Raw genomic sequence first — 19,018 nt, 5'->3', positions numbered from 1 at the left:
ATAAATATGGATTGTTCTTATGGTTGTGATAAAACCTCTGTGGAACCAAGGTGTGGGTGCAATGGAGCAGGAAGAATATTTTAAGCTTCTTAGACCTTTCTCAAAATGTTATTAAATCCATTTGAATGTTTAAATGGATACAAGATTTGAGGTAAATTATCACATATTCTTTGTATCGCAATCAGGAACTGAACCATGGTGAAGCATTTAGGCTTATTTGTCTTAAATTCCACGTTTTACTTTGATTTACTGGAAGAATAAAGAATAAAAGTAAATTTGCTACTCTTGTACTATCCCAGTTGTGATTGGAGGATACTGATTAGGAGTTTTAATGGGTAACAAGACTGTGATACATATAGGAGAGAGGCCAGATGGGCAGACAGAGTTTTGAGGATAAATTTAAGAAATGCTTTTTGATTGAGGTGAAGTAAATGAGCAGGGTTTCTTCTGGACAAAGGTTCAGCCATAGAATTTCTTCTTGAATTCAAGTATGTGAAGCTGGCATGTACTTAAAGACATGAGATTCTTATAAGCATGTGCAGGGAACTTTTTAGTCACTGTTAAGTAATTGGTTTAAGGTCAACCATGAATTGAAATTAAAGATTTTTCACATCTTGGCTCAGTCGTCAAGTCAAAGGAAGATTGCAACGAAGAAATTAGAAGAAGACTGAGATTTGGAAGGGCGGCAATGAAGAAAGTAGAACAGTTAATCAAGTGTACGGCTGTTTCACTGGAGACCAAGGCCAAGATCATCCACATGATTGTATTCCTGATCACTGTATATGGGTGTGAAAGCTGGACAGTGGAAAAAGATGACATGAAAAATGGATGCATTTGAAACATGGTGCTGGGTGTGAATACCCAAGACTGACAGAAATATTAACAATTGGGTCCAAGATCAAGCCAGAAATTTGCTGAAAGCAACAATAACAACTTTGAAGCTATTTTGGGCACATCATGCAAAGTCAAAGTCTCTCTGGAAAGACAATGCTAGGGAGAGCTGAAGGCGGAAGATGGATGAACCAACTGTGAGATGATTGCAAAAAGAGTCAAAGACGACATTTTGGAGGGCATTCGGTCATAGGGTTGCTATGAATTGGAGATTACTTGATGGCACATGACAAGTATTGGCCTTAGGGTACTCTTGGATTACAAAGGTTCGGAGGGTTGAAATGGCCAAGGCAAAGCCCCAAATTTATTTTCAGTGCCAGGGTTTAATGATGCTTCATGCAAAGTAAATACGTAGCTAGTACAATTGTTTCTTGGCATCTATGGGGTGGTTTGCTGTCATGCATAGGACAACCGAAGGCAAAGGGTGGGCAAAAACTGCAGTTTATTGTAAAGGAAAACGTTTAGGACAGAGTTGGGCAATTTGGGATGCTCCTTTAGATATCTTGGTCTACAATTTCTTTCGCTCATCTGTAACTATACTGTCAAGGGCTGATGGGAGTTGCAGTCCAAAACATCAGGACTACAAAGCTGAAACTTGCTTAACGGGTCAGACAACTCTGCCCTTGCTTCTGACCGAATCTCGGTTTTCAATTTGTGAGGAGGAAATTTATTTACGTTTTTGTATGCCGTCCCCTTGCTATACAGCCTCGGGAACCAGTGCCTTAAGGCAACAGCAACACTGAACAGTGACTTGGCTTGGAGAGCCGGTGCTTTCGAGGAAGGGCGCCGGTTAGACTTGATCTGATAACACGAAAGCGCATATCGGCCCCGTTTTCCTGCCATGACTCAGCCACGGTTCCCCAGCCCTTCCAGCCTCCGGGACGCCAGTCCTGAGGGCCCCGTCTGCGCTCTGCGCGCCCGTTGCTAGGAGCACGCGGGCGCCACCGCTCCCCCCGCGCCGCGGCGGCTTCCTGCGCGCCTGCGCGGGCCCTCCCTCGCGCGCTGACCGAGGGGCGGGGCGGGGCGGGGCGTTGCCGGGGCGACCGCGCGGCGGCGGTTGGCGGCGGCGGCCATGGACGACGTGCGCGTGCAGTGGGTGGGCGAGCGGCTGCAGGGCGCGCTGGGCGTGCGGGACGCGGCGCCCTTCGAGGAGCTGCTCAACCGCGACGACGGCGAGGAGGCCGAGGCGCTGCTGCACTTCCTCAACCAGGGCGCCAGCGCCGAGGAGGGCGAGCCCGCCGCGCTCTTCTTCCGCCCGGAGCTGCGCCTCGACGAGATCGACATCGAAATCGGTGCCCGCCCCGCCCCGCCCCGCCCCCGTCTCTGCCGCGGGCGCCCCTGAGCGTGCGCAGAGCGCCTCGCAGCACGGCCTGCCCCCGCCCGCTCGTCCTCTTGAGTGGCCACGACCTCGCGCCCGTTTCCTTTGCTCTTGAGGGATGCGTGAGGCAAGGCTAAGGTGCCTCTGAGCGTGTGCAGAATGCTTTGAAGACGGTGCCTTTCTCCTACCTCTGCGGGACACTGAGCCACTCTGGAGTGAGGTTTAGGGGCGCCCGAGGATGTGCAGAGTGCCTCATTCCTCCCCGCTTGCACCGTAGCCGCAGCCTGGCTCCTCTCCCCCCCCCCCTTTCATTCCTGCACACCTGCCTTGAGCGAACTGTGTGTGCAGGTGTGCGGGCTGGATAAGGCTAGAGTGCCTCTGGGCAGGTGCAGAAAGCCCTCCTGGGCTTCCCATTAATGAGCAGTCGCAGCTTTGCACCCTCTTTCCTGCATCCTGTGGTTGGACTATTTTGCACGGTACCTGGTCTCCCTTGCAGGCTGATTAACAGCGCTGGCTCTCTGGGCCTGAGGCAGGAGTTTCTCTCTGCCTTTCCAGGAGATGCCTGGGGTTGAATCTCGGGCTTCTGTGACTCTCCACTGAACTCTTCCTCTAAAGCTTCCTTAGATGTTATGTGATGGATGAAGCACATGTACAGTGTTTCTGTTTCTTGTTGTTTTGTTTGTTTTTGTTGCCCTTTTACAGAGCACCTAGATTCTTCACCACTGAGAAAACAGCAACTTTTTACTCTTCCTCTCCCTTCCTTCATTCTGGTAACTTTCCTCATAGAGAACGTGGAGTAAGGATAGGAGGACTTCTGTTTGTAAAGAGAATCCCTTGCCTACCATGTCACAGAGTAACCACAGCCTTGCGACTTTTCTCCATCCCTGAAATTCATCTTGACTATGCAGAGTAGTGACAACGGAAAAGATCTCTCTGAGTGTTTAGCAATGTGTTCCCACCACTTTAACCACAGCCCCAAGTTCTTTCTCCTTACAGAACTTCTAGGTCAGAATTTATAGTTGTTTCTTCCATGTTGTTAGCACTAGCACCTTATTTGGGAGGCCATGGCTAAAGTTAACCTAGAATTCACAACTGCAGCAAAGGCATTCTGTACATGCTCTGATGTGCCAAACTTTGCATTGTTTCATTCATTCCGTCACTGAACTTTGGCTCTGTAAATGAGTCCCAAGTTTTAAGCCATGCGGCTCTGCCTGTGATCAGAGAGGAGAACCCAACTGATTCTAATACAGCATTCTCTTTTTTCCTTCTTGTTGTTCTGAAACAGATGTTCCATATGATGAAGGTGGTGATGATGAAGATAATCGCTCTGAGAGGCTGGGTGTGGGCTCCTCAACCTCAGTTGTAGAAGGAAGTATGTATCAGAAGCAACTTGGAAAAGCCCTTCCAGTAAATTAGCCTGGCGTTGGGGGATGGCATAGCTAGGCATCCGCTGAGGGTGAACACTGCAGCAGGACCACTGGCAGAAGCCCCCTCGTCTTGTTGCTCATCTTTCCCATTGCTGCCCACTTCTTCTCCTGCTTCTCATTCTGGTGAGAAGGTGGGGCAGTTGATGCCCTTGCCTGCTTGCTCACGAGCTGTCTCCCAGTCAAGCCCGTGAGAAGCATGATGAGGAACAGACCAAGGAACTGTAGCAGTGGGTGACAAAGCAGTGAGAACAGGCAGTGGGTCCTTTGAGGGGGTCTTGCCCAGGGGTCATTCAAAACCCTGCTTCACACAGGAGTAAACTCTTCTAAGTCTATTTATTTATTATTGTGAGCTGCCCCGAGGCTTCGGCGAATGGGGCGGCATAGAAGCCTTCTAAATAAATAAATAAGCCATTGCTGGGCTTTCATGATGACCTAAATCTGCTGCCTTTCATTCTGCCGAGCAGCAGAGCTGGTCCTGAAGTGCATTTACAGGGAAAAGTAGACCCTCAGGATCCTCAGTGCAAAAGTTTGGGTTGCAGTGTCACCAGTACGCATGGACCTGTTACACCTCTCTCTCTTCCACCTTACCTTGGTGGCTGCAGACGTCTTGAACTGGTGTTTAAAGGAAGTGTTCAGTTGGAGGAGGGTGAACAGCTGAAAGTGAACCCACCTGAGGGAGAGGTAACCCACGTGGGCTGGGGGCTACCTAGCACAGAAGGTCATGTGAAATTGGTTCTGGATGGGATCGCCCTCCTTGCTCCCCCCCATGTGCATATCTTGGGGTCGCTCCTTGTCTGAGGAGGCACTGATCATGCCGGCAGCTGCAAGCACCTTTAAGCAGCTTAATTGCTTCCAAGCTTGACTGCTGCAACGCATTTAACATGGGGTTTAAAGACAGGACATTTCAATGAATATGAAAGATCTTGAGAAGGGGCCAGGAAGTCAGAATATGTAATGTCGATTGTGTTGCCATTACACTGGCTGCTAGTGCATTTCCAGGATCAGTGCAAGGTCCATGGGGAAATTGTGAATGGTTGTTCTTAGCATAGGTTGCGTGCATTACACCCCCAATTGCATTGGTTCATTACGTTGGATATGTACCTTTTTTAGAGAGAGAACAGAAAAGCAAAGGATCTTTGACTGAAGGTGGCGAAAAACCTGTGCCTGACCATTCTGTAGCCTCCTTTGGGGAAGGTGTGACTGATATAGAGCGTGAGCTGGGCATGCAGGATCCCAGAGGCCGATTTTATAAAGTAAGTCCGTTTTTCTTCAGTGCTCATCTGGATTTGCAGTAAGCCAGATATACGTGCTGCATGTGGGTTGTGAAGCTTAAGGCAAACAAGCCCTGCCAGTATTGTATCAAAATTATGCAGACTTGAAGATGCAGAACTAAAAACAATGTATACCATCATGAACCTCTTCCTTTTGTTAGTGTATCCTATGCTTCTTTTTAATCTTTTCTTTGTATACTGTCAATACTGAAGCTCACTTTTCCTTTTTTTCTGCCCCACACTCACCTATTTTTAAAAAAATCGAGGTTAATTCTTTTCTTAATTTTATTAAAGAATTACACCATTTTGTTTTTAATAAGAGGCTGCTTCCTCAAGGTGCACGAACTGTTGCAGTCTGAATTTTAAATAAATGCACAGAGTTGCGAAATGCAACACTCCCTCCTGATGTGTTCCAGAGGAGACTCAAATGTCTCGCTAAGGGATCATGAGTCCTAATGGGCTGGGCCAGTGTCCTTGCCTGAAGGGGTGTTCCTCACTCTCCTTGCTCATGAGCTACCACTTAAGGCCAAGCCCAGGAGGAAACACTCAAAAACAAAGGTGCAAGATGGATTTTGGGAATCCTATTCTGACATTTCACTTTGGATAAGTTGGACAGATAGCTCCTATTAGCCCTGTTTTCAGGCCTGCTTGCTAAGCAGCCTGGCGAGGCACCTGCAGGACCTGGCTCCAGGTGTATCTCATACTCATTGGATGATTCTAGAGCCTGGTTTACCACATGGACTATGTTCTGTGTGGATGAAGATTATATTATAGGTAATCCATTTGGAAAAAGAGCTACAAATAATCATGCCCTCTGCTTCTTTCTAAGCTTGTTTGTTTGTCCCTGTCCATTTCAGAAAATCGTAAAGCAGGAAGTGTATAACATGTATTATCACATGGCTATGGATGACATTCCAGAAGACTTTATGGAAAGTGAGACTGTGTTTTTTCTCAGAGACACTTCAGGTATTTTATTAGGATGCCTTATGACGTAATGTTTTAGCTGAAAAGAAACTGAAGCTAAGAGGGGACCTGGTTATTTTGATGGGGGCCTTCGGATAGCCACTGAGGGCCTGACATCCCACCCTGTGAAATGTGCTGACTCCATTGTTCTCAGTGCAGGGATTTTGAGATTTAAGTATCTCAAAAACCTTCAAAAAAAATGATGGGCAAGACTTTGCGTGGACATGGACGGTCAGAAAGTTTTGTGTTGCGGATGAAGCACAATTAGTTCATCCTGCACTGCTCGTTCACTGTTTAGTTCGACAGCCCTAGTTGAGGAATAGGCAGCTGCTCTAGGTTGCTGGGGCATGAGTGGGAGCATGCAAGGGCGCCATCTCTGGTATGCTTCCATTTTTATTTTACAGCCTAAGATTGACCCAGTGACATTAATACAGGAGATTAAATACTTCTGTCTTTGTTGTGTTTCTCTTTTGACTTCTTGGAAACAATCAAGGTTCTTTACAAAAATTCTGAAGACAATAATAATTGATGGATACCTACAATGTTTGAAGCAACCTTTAAACCAGTAGCATTTTTAAAAGCCCGATTAAAAAGATACCTTCACCCATTCCTGAACGCAGACAGAATGGAGACCAATCGTAACTCTGAAAGTAGTGCATTCCAGAGTCTGGGTGCAACAGACAAGGAAGCCCTCATCTTGTATGGTTCTCCTAATTGCAGAGTACAGCTCTTAGGCACATCTGCTTTGACTGAATGGTCCCCCACATCACAAGTACAGAATGCCAGGAGTGCAGAGAGTGAAAGAGAGCATTCAAATATGCAGGCTCCAGACTGGTTCTTTGAAGTGCTAGAGTCCCAGAAGAGATGCAGCACATGAATTCCTGAACAACCTGTTAATCAAGAGCGTTGGATTGAAGTCCCTCCTTAAAACAAATTGCTACCTTCTTTTGCTACCTAGAAACCATTTTCGAACCCAATGACCTGATCGAAGCAAATGATGTTCTGCCAGATGTGCTGGAGTATGGGATGCTGAGTAGTAACACCCTGTTGATGCTCAAGCAGCTGTTTGCACTGGTGAGAGAGATCTGATTGTTTTTGAAATAACATCTCTTAAAAAAATCTCAAAATTCAGTTATATTGAGACTACAGACATTCCCAGCAGAACTGAATAATTCTGACAGAAAGTGTTTCTGATGTCAAAAAAACAGGAGGTATCATTAGTATGTTCAAAAGAACGAGTAGCTGGGTAAAAATATGACCGTTCTCTATTCATGAGGTGAGAAATGACAGCTTTGGAGGAAATAGCAGATTTAACCATGTAACATAAACATCTAATTCAAGTGCCACAAGAATAGGATTGAGCATTTCTTTTTAGAGGTAGTTCTGAATTCTTAGCAGCATATTATGCCAAGCAGCCATGGGGAGGCTTGAGTGTGATGCCAAGGCAAAGATTTACAAATAATTAAAATTTTATTTATTTGAAAATGTCAGAGTTTACATGACATACAAACTCTACAGGCTCAATAAGGGATGAAAAGAGCATATGAAGAACACCAGCTTCTTCACTTCCTGGCTTGTGATGCTTGATCAGTGGGGATGCCACCTTAATTGGTTCAACCCATCTCTAAAGGTGGTGACAAGCATATTTTAACTGGATGCAGGCAATACAATAACCCACAATCAAGGGTTATTGTTGAGATTACCGGTCCAATCTTGCTGCCTGAAGCCAGCTGTCTTGGTTTGCTAACTGTGAACGATCCAATGCGTTTTTGGCTTGTGAACTGTGGGTTGATTTCTCATCTTGGCTGTGTATACCCAGCACAATAACCCATGGATCATTCTGGGTAAAACGTTCCTCTCTTCTCTCAATAATGCCGTATGTGCCCTAAGAAGGCATCCTTGGGCTGCTATTCTGTACCCTCTCCCCCCCCCCCCCCCCACCGGGAGAAAGCTCCACTGAACATAGTTGGGCTTACTTTTAAGTAAATATTCATAGCATTGTGTCCATTACCCTTTTTCTCTAGCGGCCAGTAGGTCTCGAGAAAAACAGAAATAGCCATTTGAAATATCCAACACTGAAATACTGAGCACTTGGGCCAGCAAGGGAAAAAGTCAATTTGCTCCTTTTCAAGGTGACAACAGTTGTAATGGGATCCACACGTGTGGGTTTTCGTTCTTCTTCTTGAATTTTTGCCTTTAACAGTTGGATGCCTGTAAAGGTGTGGAAAGAGTCCAAGGCATTTACCCTTTACATTTGATACTGAAGCAAAAAGAAAGTGGTTGAAATAACCCTTGTCTTTTCAGGTCTTTCTGCCGGCAATGTGCCATAACCAATATAATGCAGATTACCCAGAACTCGAAACGTCAGAGGGTGACAATCCACAGCCTTCCGTAAAGATGAAGAAGTTAGTAGCATTAGACAGCTTTCAGACCATGAGGAATGAGTTCTTGATGAATATGCAGAAGTTTCTAAGCCACATTCAGAGAACCATTCAGCAGATTGAAGGTAAATCCCAGATTGATCTCAGGTTATCATCATCATCATCATCAGGCTCTCTAGGAGGTTGACAGAAGTTAACATGTCCCCCTTTGGGGAAACATTCTTGCTGCTTTCATCATGAGTGAGAACATTTGACTAGTCCAAGGCTTTCTCTAGCCTCATCGCTAGTTTTGCTTTGAAAATAGGAGAGGAGGCTTCCTTTTTTGCTGTTCTTCCTTCGGGCAGATGTTTCGTGCACCTGTTTTCCCCAAGCAGTTTTACCAGGTTTATTTTCATTAGGAAAGAGGTAACTGGAAAACTTTTGGTGTTTGCAGTATTTGCCATGGGGTAACTATGAAAAGAAAAAATTGAGGGAAGATACCTAAGACCTCTTTTTGTAAGGACCTCAATAAAAAGTGTCACAGAGTAATAATAAATGGCAACACTTTCATTCTACAGGAGAAATAAAGTTAGCAATGCCAACCATATGCTTGGAAGGCGACGTGAACGACCTTGCCAATGATCGGGATGTGGTCGAGACACTGGAAACACAAGTAAATAATTGGATCATGTTGATATCCTCAGTGGATGAAGGACTGCTGAGAAAGGTCCCCCAGGTAATCCTGCGGGAACAACTTGTATTGTGTGATATGTTACCATAATAATCTCTTCATTTACAAATGCAGAAACTGAGCAGACCTTTCAAGAGGACAGAAGCAAGCACACAGTAGTGTCTTCTTCAAAGTCATACCAGCAACCTCAAAATCCCAAAATTGTGTCTGACAGCCAGAAACTTTCAGTCACTCTGGCTGCCAAGGTCATACGGTTTTCACATCTCTTTGCTGCTGCCAAAGCTCAGGTCAACGAAATGTATTTTTTCCTTCATTCTACCCTGGAAATAAAATCAAATTTATTTTATGAAACTTCTTATAGGAAGAGATATTCAGAAATCTAGGCCCAAAATGGCTTGGGGCTAGTTCACTTGCCATCTTTTCCGGACTGAACATAAAATCTCTGTGATTCCCCTGCTCTTGGATACATTCAAATGTTGGGAAAGCCCTGCTGGATCCAACCATCTAATCCAGCAACTGGGCTCTCACAGTAGCCAGAAAGATGCCTCCTGGGAGGGCATGGAAGGCCTTCTCTCGTGGCCTGTTCCAGCAGTGGCCAACAGAGTAACAAGACAAACGCAGGTTATGGTGATGTCAATTCAGAATAATAATTTCTAAAGCCTCTGCACTAACAAAATGCACTGGAACAGCTACAACCCACTCAGGCAGTGCAGATAATACCTGTTCAAAGTAAAAAATGTGAACATTAGCAGTTTCTAAAAGCCTGAGAAAAGAGACGTGTTTGTGCCTGACGCCTAAATTATAGTATGTTTTAAATCTGGGCACCTTGGTATTTGAGGGATAAGTCGCTGAGCAAATCTTCTGTCCCATTTCCCCTCTTCCTATCTTCTTTTTAATATTGATAGCACTGTAAAGTGTGAATATTGTGGCAGTTCCATTCTTATGAAATTCCCCGCCTCTATTGGTCAGGCAGGTTCTGGCACTGTCATTTTTAGTGCGTGCGGAAAATGTCGCTGTTTCAGAAAGCCTTCCTTACAAATACAAATGCAAACGCTGGCAATAAATAAAGTCTCTATTCTTGCTTGGTTATATGCTGGCACTGAATTGGAGTCTCCTCCAGTGGACGCATAACAGCATGTATAGGTTGGCATGGTTCTGTCTGTGCAGTAAGGTAAGTCAGCCATTTCAGTATTACCTCCATCCACAGATTCAGCATTTGTTTACCTGGCAATTTACCTGACCCTGATGAGGGAAAACTCGACCGGGTATTTGCTGTATGTCCCATGGAGGAGAGCATCCAAACGGGCCACAAAAAGAGCTGTCGTTTCTGGCCTCCTTTTGGCAAGGAGGTGCACTTTGCATCCCAAGTTAGGAGAGGAGGAAGACGATTGTTTTTTCAAGGCTCTGATCATGTCCTTCCAGTACCGATATTTTAACCCCCCCCCCCAGAGCACTTCAGCCTTTTCTTGTAGCGAGGTTGTAGTATTTATTTATTTGAAACATTTCTATCCCATCCTTTGCATAGCCTCAGGATGGGTTACGGCAATTAAATAATTATATAAAATACAGTTAAAATATTCAATAATAAACATTAAAACATTTGATGATAATGGTTCAGGATTAAAAGAAGGACTTCTATCAAACTTGGGACTCTTTTTATTATTGCCTAGATAAATGGGACTTTGTATAGATTTACGTATGTTTATAAGTTATCATAAATAGAAGGAAAAGATTTGGGGGCTGACCCAGCAGACCTGAAGTTTTTGATGATGGATGTTGTTTTTAGTTTTTTTTTTTTAGTTTTTTAGGATTATAATTTCAAATAAAACTTATTTTAAAAAAGGGAAAGAAAGAAAGGAAAAGAAGAAAATGTGACTATAAAATGTTATTAATTTCTTATTAAAATTATTAATTTAATTATTAAAATGATGGGTAAATAAAAAGGTCTTTACCTGGCGCCGGAAAGAGTAAAGAGTCAGCACCAGGTGGACCTCTCCGGGGAGCGCATTCCATAGTCTTCAGTAAGCACATATATGTTATACCACATAACAGCAAGCGTTTGCAGCTGCACTTCCTACTCCCTTTTCCAGGACTTTTTCCTTTTCTAAAATGGATTTGGCGTGACCCCATCTGAGCTTGTTCTATATCAGGTGCTCCAGAATCCTCCCAGTTGTATATTGGCTGCCGGACACAAGACTGCTAAAACAGGTGCCCGGGAAGAAAACCGAGAGCATCCTGAGAGGGGGTTGCGCATCCACATTCCTGGTCTCCTTTCCCTCAGGGAAACAGCCCGCTAGCCGAGATTGACCTCTGGCGTGAGAGGAACGCAGCGCTGAGCGCCCTCACTGAGCAGATCAAGCTGCCCTTATTCAAGAAGGTCCTGCAGGTGCTTGACACTGCCAACATCGGCATCGTGGAAAACCTGCAGATCGTCCTAAACGAGCTCTGCAAGCACCACGTGGAGGCAGTGGACAACGTGAGGTTCCTTTCGACTCTTGAACGACACCTGAAGGTATGTCTTCATCAGCCGGAAATCCCCCAAAGGCAGGGGCGTGAGGAGACACCTCCTTCCTGAGGAGACACAACAAAGAGTCTTAAAAGTAACCAAGTTATTCTGACATGGTTGGAAGATGCAGTGGGCTGTAGTCCAACTAAAGCTAATACAGAATAAACGTGTTACCCTTAAGGTAGCCTTTCTTGTTTTTGCTGCAAAAGGCTTATACGGCTAGTTTCTGAACATCTCTCTGTGCAGCTTGGATATGTTTGTTTATTTAGTTCAGTAGGAGTTGTTCAAGCCAGTCCTCATCTTCTGGAGACCCTGAGTAGCACCCCCTTCCCCATGTACTCCCCACCCCTCTGCCTTCCTTTCCTTTGAACTGTACATCTGTTTTAGATGGTCATGGAAATGTGCACCTTGCTTTCTCACACTGGCCTTTATTTGAAGCACGCCTTTGCTTTCCCCTGCAAAGAACTTAACCCATGGCACCAGCTTCAGCGTCGTCTTGGATACAGTTCCCTCGCTGATGAATGCCTTGAGAATGGTGTGGATAATTTCGCGGCATTACAACAAGGATGAGCGGATGATCCCCCTCATGGAGCGGATTGCCTGGGAGATCTCAGCAAGGGTCTGCAAGGCCGTGGATCTGCGGACTTTGTTCAAGTACGTGACGCTTCTTCGTCTGAACTTGGGCTATAGGTTTTATCTGTTCCCCCCTCAAGTATGAATTCCCCCCCTTTCCTGATATACATTAGCCATCATTACATCTGCACTGATAGCATTCGTGTTTGGAGTGTAACGTGCTTTTCTCTCCTGTTCCAAAGACTGGACTTGCTAAATGCCTGAGTCCACTGGTGACGCCCCTGATCCCAAGCGCATTTGGGTCTTCTTTCATTTTGGCAAACGTTTGCTCTGCTCTGCTTTATGGACTCTCAGGGAAGACAGGCAGCTTGCAAAAATGAAGATGACGGATGCCAAACGTACTCTCCAGATTTGGAAGGAGTCTTACTTTGACATCCGTGCCAAAATCGAAGCTTCGGGAAGAGACGCTCGATGGGAGTTTGACAGGAAACGTTTGTTTGAAAAAACAGATTATATGGCTACAATCTGTCAAGACCTCTATTCTGTATTGCAGGTAAGGGTATGTTTGGTTTGCAGAAGAAAAGAATATGAGTTGACATAGTTTGTTGAGGCCCTGCTTCAGGGATTCCTAAAGTGTGATGTAGTTCCCAGGTAGCCAATTTTATTTAATGTCGCAGCAACACCATTCATATCAATGAAATAAATAAGAAAAACAGTACACTGAGACTCAGTCTACCCACTCTGAGATGGCAGAACGTCCAGAGACGTCTGGGACTTCCACTGGGAGGGAGGCACATTGGAGACTTGGCCTGCCCCCCCCCCCCGATAAACAGAGTTGCCCCATGCTCTTAGAACAAGGCTGGGCAATTTGTGGCCCTCCAAATGTTTTAGCCTACAGCTCCCCATCATCCCTCACCATTGTCTGTGATAGCTATGGCTGGTGGGAGCTTTAGGCCAAAATATCGAGAGAGCCCCAAGTTGTCTGCCCCATTTTTAGAATCCCAGGTGTTTTCTTTTCCCTTCCTGGTTGGATTAGAGCACAATAGTGTGCAAGAAAGAGGGTCTACAACCATTTCGTGCCCCAGCCAGCAGAGTGTAATGGGTGGAGTCATGCTGGGAGCTGCAGTGAAAAACTGCAAAGATTTTTCCTCGTCTAGTTAGGTGGGGAAGGCAGTTTTGTCAGCTGCTGCGTGCGTGACATCGGTGCCGCTTTATTTCTCGCCTGCATCCTCCAGCTGCTCTGGGATTGCTTTTCTTCCTTCCTGGAATGAAGCCGCTAAAATTAACGTCTACCTGCACTACAACAGGTAATGGAGGAGTTTAACAACATCTTTGGTCCTGAATTGAAAGCTGTCACTGGGGATCCAAAGCGCATTGATGAAGTTTTACGAAGAGTTGATGGCCTCGTCAGCCCGATGGAGGTTCTTTCTTTTGAGCCTTTCAACATCAGATGTGCAACTCAGTGGAAGTTGGTTATGGAAGAGTTTAAGTTGGAGGTTGCGGTAAGAAGCAGAGACTTTGATTTCCTCTTTCTCTAGCTGTTCCTTAGACTCTCCTCTGCCTCCCTGTGAGAACTCCTGAACTTTAAAGGCCTTACATAGAAGCTGCATTTGGTCTTGTGATGTGAAAGGGCAGCTCACATTTGAAATGACCTTGTGGATTTTATTGTGTCAGTCACACCTCCTCTGCTTGTTATCCGGGAAAGGGAATGGTCTGGTATTTTTTTAGGCGTTAACTTGCCTTGGTTAATTTTTAGGATATCGAAAAAGAAGCAAAGAGCTTCATTGATGAATCTTTTAAGACGCTTCGTTCGGCAGAAGCCGCTTTTGATATGCTCTTGAATTTCAAGCACATCCGTTCTCGAGAGGCCATCAACAAGCAGATGATGATGAAGTTCAATGATATCCTGGTGCAATATTGCAAAGAGGTAGGGCAGAGCTGTGGCTTAGCGTCCAAATGCAGACTTGATATGCAGGAAGGCCTGGGTTTGATCCCCGGCACCTCCAGGTAGGCCTGAGAAAGGATCATGCACGAAACCCAGAAGAGCAGCTGCCAGTCAGTGGTCCAGTTTGCCCATAATGAGAAGCCACAGGGGTTAGTGTTCCTGTAGCTCATCTTGTGGTAAAAGTGCTTGCCATGGCGGGCATTTGGCATGAGGTGTGTGTGTGTGTGTGTTGTGGGTTTTCATTGTATGGTGCAATAGCACCCACCCCACCGTCTTAACCTAAGACTTCAGGGGCCAGTCACCTCTTTCCTATCATTGCCCCATGTTGCTTTCTCTTGCTGCATCGGTTAGCTGTGCTGCTTGCCGCAGCGGTGAGGCTGGCCCTGCAGGCACCCTCAGAATGAGACTAGCGTTCCCATTGCCTAGGGTCCAGGTGCTGGAACGGGGAGGCTGGGGGCTCACAGCAGCCAGCCTCGTCACCCTCCTTCAAGTACCACCAGTGCCCATGTGCCACTGCCAACCCAGCAGCTTGAGCTCCGTGCTGCAAGAGCTCCTCGGTCTGAGCAGCTGGTCTTTGCTTGGCGGTCACTGATTTCTCACCTTGATCTCGACCCCTGCTTAACTTCGACCACCCCACTGTCCCTTGTTCTCCTGATCTTTCTTGGCTGGTTTAGAGTGGGCCCCCTGCTTCTGACCCCCTTGAACTGGCAGCCTCCTCCCTCAGGTCCCAGAACTGCCCACCTTATGTCCTCCATTGAGAACTGATCTGAAACCTTGAAGATCTAGCTGATAGCAGAGAACTGAAGTAATGTAGCTAGGGAGAGCCTATGGATGATTTTGTTTGTCTGCCTTACTCCAAGGTTGACATCGTTAACAACATCTTTACCAGTAATCTCAACAGCCCACCGTTGTGTAAGAATCATCCTCCAGCAGCAGGAGCAATTTATTGGGCACGGTCTCTTTTCTACCGTATCAAGCATACCATTGTTCGATTTCAAGAAGTAGAGGAACTGTTGTCTAGTGAGCATGGAAAAGAGGTGAGCTCGTGTTGCATGACTAGCCAATCAGAGATCTGTGACTTTTGCAGTTGGGAAGGCTGGAATATTCTAGGGTCATTTTTGAGGATGGGCAGTTGTTGAATAATTTGACTAGTTTTAAGAATTGCTTTGTAAGTTGCATTGGACTGAGGATCAGGAGATAAGGTTTTCACAGGGCAATGCCGTCACTGAGTCACTTTAGTTTCAGGTCAGTCCGATTTCGCTTAGCGCCAAGTTCACATGTATCAGGCTGCAGGCTTAAATAACCAAGCAACTGAAAGAGCAAGTGCTCTAGTTTTCATTCATGGCTTTCAGGTGAAACAAAAATACCTTGAAGTGGCAAAGAGGATGAAAGAATATGAAGATATGAAGTATGACCAGTGGAGAGAAAACACAGAAGAGAAACTCCCCATCTTACTGAAAAAGACCCTTCTTGCAAAAGTTCATCCTTCTGGGGCTGTAATTCAAGCTAACCTAGAGTCCCTGGAGCAGGTAATTACGAAGTTTTTTTTTTTTATTTTGGTAGCTCATCATACATGCTTGGGAAGACACCAACAATGCGGAACAGTTTAAGTTCCATAACTTTCTGTATCCTTTTATAGCGACACTTCTTTCCTTCTATGCTTTTTGCTTTGACACACTTTGCTTCTCCCTGTTGTGGTTTGTCTCCTGGGATTTAGACCCCACGATCTGATGAGCCGGACGTTGTAGAGAAGATGATGTCCTTCACAGTCAACTTTTCTCCCATGCTTCGAGAAATTATCAATGAAACAAAGTACATGGAACACCTGGGGTTTCCTATACCTGAAATAGCAAGGAATGTGGCACTACAGGAAGATAAGCTGCTTCGGTAAGAATCCCATGGAAACTTGCTCTTGTCTGGGTGGATGACAAGAAGGAAGCGGTTGGTGCCCCATCAGTGTGGGAGCATTTTCTGGTCCAAGTGACTCCTCCCACTTGTGCTGATACAACTGTGCAGGTTAGATGATTTTGCCCCTTCAAGCAGCAAGAGAACCCTCTCAGTTCTATTCCCAACTGCTCTGAGCTGACTGAACTTGAGCTTTCACCACAGTTGTTTTTTCAGCTTGCCACCTACCCATTCAAGGTCTGGTTGGCCAGGAAAGGCGTTTTTGGGATTTCCAGTTTTCCATTCTTTGAAGGGAATAAAAATGACAGCTTTTACCTGTCACCTGAGTAGAATGTGGCCAAGTGGTGGGCACAGAACCACTGAGGAGATTGTAAAGGCACGACCAATTCCTGCACTGCCTCTGCTAAGGAAAATTGGAGGGAGAGCCTGTTTAGAACTCCCTCAGTGGGACTTGACGCGGTGGTGTGGACTGCATGTGATTTAGTGTCTTTGGAGCTACATAAATGTTGTGAAGTTGGACATTTTGAAATTCTTTTTCTTGCCCATGGTAATCTCAGAACTAGGTATGTAGGGTGGGGTGTGGGGGGAGGCATTCTCCTGCCATTGAAAGGGGCATGCGGGACTGCTTAAAATGAATTCTTTCTCCTCTCTCTCTCTCTCTAGATATACTGATAACATAAAACAGATCCTGGAACAATATCAAAAATTAATAGCAACACTGAATGAGGCAGAGATACAGCTCCTGGAGGAACATATGCAAGACATCTGGCGAGTTTTCCGATCTGGTCACAAGAGGCTCAACTGGAACTCCTTAGGTAAAACATCTTATATTATAAAAGAGCTAGAAGGTAACAATGTTCAAGTTTCCTTGCACTAATCTCTGTATTTCATGCACAGGTGCTGTTCCTTCTCCCAAAATTTGACACATGCTTTTTTTGGGGAGTGGGGCTCCTGTTCTTAATTAACGCTGAATTTTCTTAATCATACTCTTTACACTTATACAGTCACTCCTACCCATAAAGATGATATTTAGTGCCAAAACAATAAGGCTATAGCCTTGGGTTTAGATCAGTACGTTAGGAGAGGTCAGGGATCATAAAGTTTGGGTTCTGTAGAAAAAATGCTAACAAATGGGTGCAGTTGTATAATTTTTGAGGACTGAAGTGTAAAAAATGCTCTGATTATGAAGGAGTAGTGAGTCAACGATGCGTCTTTTCCAGTCTAAGATAAGTGGGTTTTGTGCCTATGATGTTACACTCCAGTCCAGAAAATCACTCAAAGCTCATAGAAGGAGACAATGTGAGATTTTCCTCTAGTGGCATTTGGGTTTTGCCTGGGATAGAAATAGAAAATAATCAAAGAAATTGCGCACAGACCAAGTCACAATTCTCTAGGGTGAGCGTTGATTACTCTGAGGTCCTCCTCCATTCAAAGCGGAGGCGAGTGGTAACCAGAGAGGGCCTGTCCTGTAGCCGCCCACTCTTTGCGAAACACGCTGCAAGGAGATTTTCACGTGGGACCTTGCAGTCTTTCCAAGCAGCCTGCGTCAGCATGGGGCCCTCCTGACATACCAGACCAGCTTCCCCACTCATCCCAACCGGCATTGCCAATGATCAGGAATGCTGGGCGCTGCCATGGAACACTCCAGGGGAACATCACTGTGGGAAGGCTGTTTCAGCCACTGTTTCTCCGTGATTTAGGCTGAGAATCACCTCTTATGTGTTTTTACTGCCCTTGATGGTATTAATTTTCACTGAATGGATTGGATTGCTACCATCGTTATCAGCTTTGGTCTTTTCCTTTCTTTTTTTAATGTCATAAGCTGCCTGGTGAACCTGCAAGTGGCAAAGGGTGGGGTCGTGTGTGTGCGGGAGAGCGGGAGAAGTCAGAGAAAAAATAATGACTTGGGACTCCCTTGTTTCAAAGGTATTGCTGACTACATTTTACGGTGTAGCCAAGCCATTGGGAAATTTGAATCGCTTATTCATCAGGTTCACAAGAATGCAGAAGACATGTCCAATAAACTTTCATTAATCGAATCAACCAATCTGTTCAAAAGCCCATCTTCTAAAGGTGACGATTATCTGCCTGGTACGTCTCTCCATTTTTGTAGATTTCTAAGTCACATAACATCGTTTTGCTGTTGTTGCATGCTACCAAGTTGTCTCCCAATTCATGGCAATCCTATGAATGAATGTCCTTTGACGTGTCTTGCCTTGCCTAGCCCTTGTAGACTCTGCGTTTATCAAGGGTTGGGTTTTCTCTGCCACTGAACTCTTTTAGATCAGGCCTGAGGCCTATCTAGTTCAGTATATATTTGAGCGCTGGAAGATACCACTGCCCTCTGCTTTCTAGGAATGGATCTTAGATTGTTCCAGTGAGTGGGAAGATCCCGAAGAACATTTTCTAATCATCTTGGTGCAACCATCACTCCTTGAAGCGAAATCAGCTACCACAGAAAAAGGCATTGGCTCTGTAACAGCCAGATATAACACCGAAGGGGGAAGAGCTTCTGGAAAGATTCCCCTGCTAGTTATAAAAGTCTGCCAGTTTCTCAGGGGCAGTGCTGGGCATATCTAGTCTTTCTTCAGAATTGCTCTCCGTGGTACTGAAAGGAGACCCAACAGCCCCTGGCTTGTGTGTACTGTACTGGCCATGGTCCTGAAACTGCTCTGTCCTTGTTCTGTTCTATTAGCTGCTTCCTGTTGGGCTGTCTCACCTGAGCCACCATCTTGAGCAGGAGAGGGACTTCTCAAAGGAGCATTGGCAACTCGCAAAAGATTTTCCTAGCCTGCGTGGGGCTGGCGGAGGATCAGTGTAGAGCTGCTGAGCATGGGAGGAGGAGCTTACATCCCTCCTCTAGCAGCTGCTTGCTTTCATTGCTGGGCTCAGAAGAGGGGCAGAATGCACCATCTCTCTTCTGCTCGGTGGCTTCCTCTCCTGCATGCGGTCCCTGGGCACCTGTAGCTTCCAGGGTAGTGTTTAAATAAAAATCTAGGCTGCAACCATCCTGAAATGGGGGCTTTTCAGAGCTGTCTGGAGTTTTATTGGTAGTATGCAAGTGTGACAACCTTTATCATTCCTACCTTCCTATGCTATAAAATGTTAGAGGATTAGTTTCAGAGCAAATCTACTCCTGGGTCCTTTTCATTCTTTGCAGGTTGCAGA

The 19,018-nt window shown here is 45.6% G+C and overlaps 1 protein-coding gene across 2 annotated transcripts in view; it reads left to right on the top strand.

Moving 5' to 3' along the window:
• Nucleotides 1–1,963: 1,963 nt before the first annotated feature.
• DNAH10 (dynein axonemal heavy chain 10) overlaps nt 1,964–19,018 on the top strand; it is a 66,319-nt gene continuing 49,264 nt past the window's right edge. For both annotated transcript variants that reach the window (XM_044440640.1, XM_044440639.1), the window contains exons 1-17: nt 1,964–2,183; nt 3,495–3,581; nt 4,747–4,889; nt 5,765–5,873; nt 6,829–6,944; nt 8,175–8,376; nt 8,809–8,966; nt 11,203–11,433; nt 11,891–12,081; nt 12,355–12,553; nt 13,308–13,502; nt 13,757–13,927; nt 14,806–14,982; nt 15,298–15,474; nt 15,663–15,832; nt 16,514–16,665; nt 17,777–17,941. In XM_044440640.1, the coding sequence (XP_044296575.1) occupies nt 1,964–2,183; nt 3,495–3,581; nt 4,747–4,889; nt 5,765–5,873; nt 6,829–6,944; nt 8,175–8,376; nt 8,809–8,966; nt 11,203–11,433; nt 11,891–12,081; nt 12,355–12,553; nt 13,308–13,502; nt 13,757–13,927; nt 14,806–14,982; nt 15,298–15,474; nt 15,663–15,832; nt 16,514–16,665; nt 17,777–17,941 (2,863 nt within the window). The remainder of the gene's footprint in view (nt 2,184–3,494; nt 3,582–4,746; nt 4,890–5,764; nt 5,874–6,828; nt 6,945–8,174; nt 8,377–8,808; nt 8,967–11,202; nt 11,434–11,890; nt 12,082–12,354; nt 12,554–13,307; nt 13,503–13,756; nt 13,928–14,805; nt 14,983–15,297; nt 15,475–15,662; nt 15,833–16,513; nt 16,666–17,776; nt 17,942–19,018) is intronic.

Source organism: Varanus komodoensis, unplaced genomic scaffold (genome assembly GCF_004798865.1).
Source record: "Varanus komodoensis strain SLA01 unplaced genomic scaffold, ASM479886v1 scaffold38, whole genome shotgun sequence".
NCBI classification, from domain to species: Eukaryota; Metazoa; Chordata; class Lepidosauria; order Squamata; family Varanidae; genus Varanus; species Varanus komodoensis.
The sequence above is the reverse complement of the archived record's forward strand: the minus strand, read 5'-3'. Positions and strand labels throughout refer to the sequence as shown.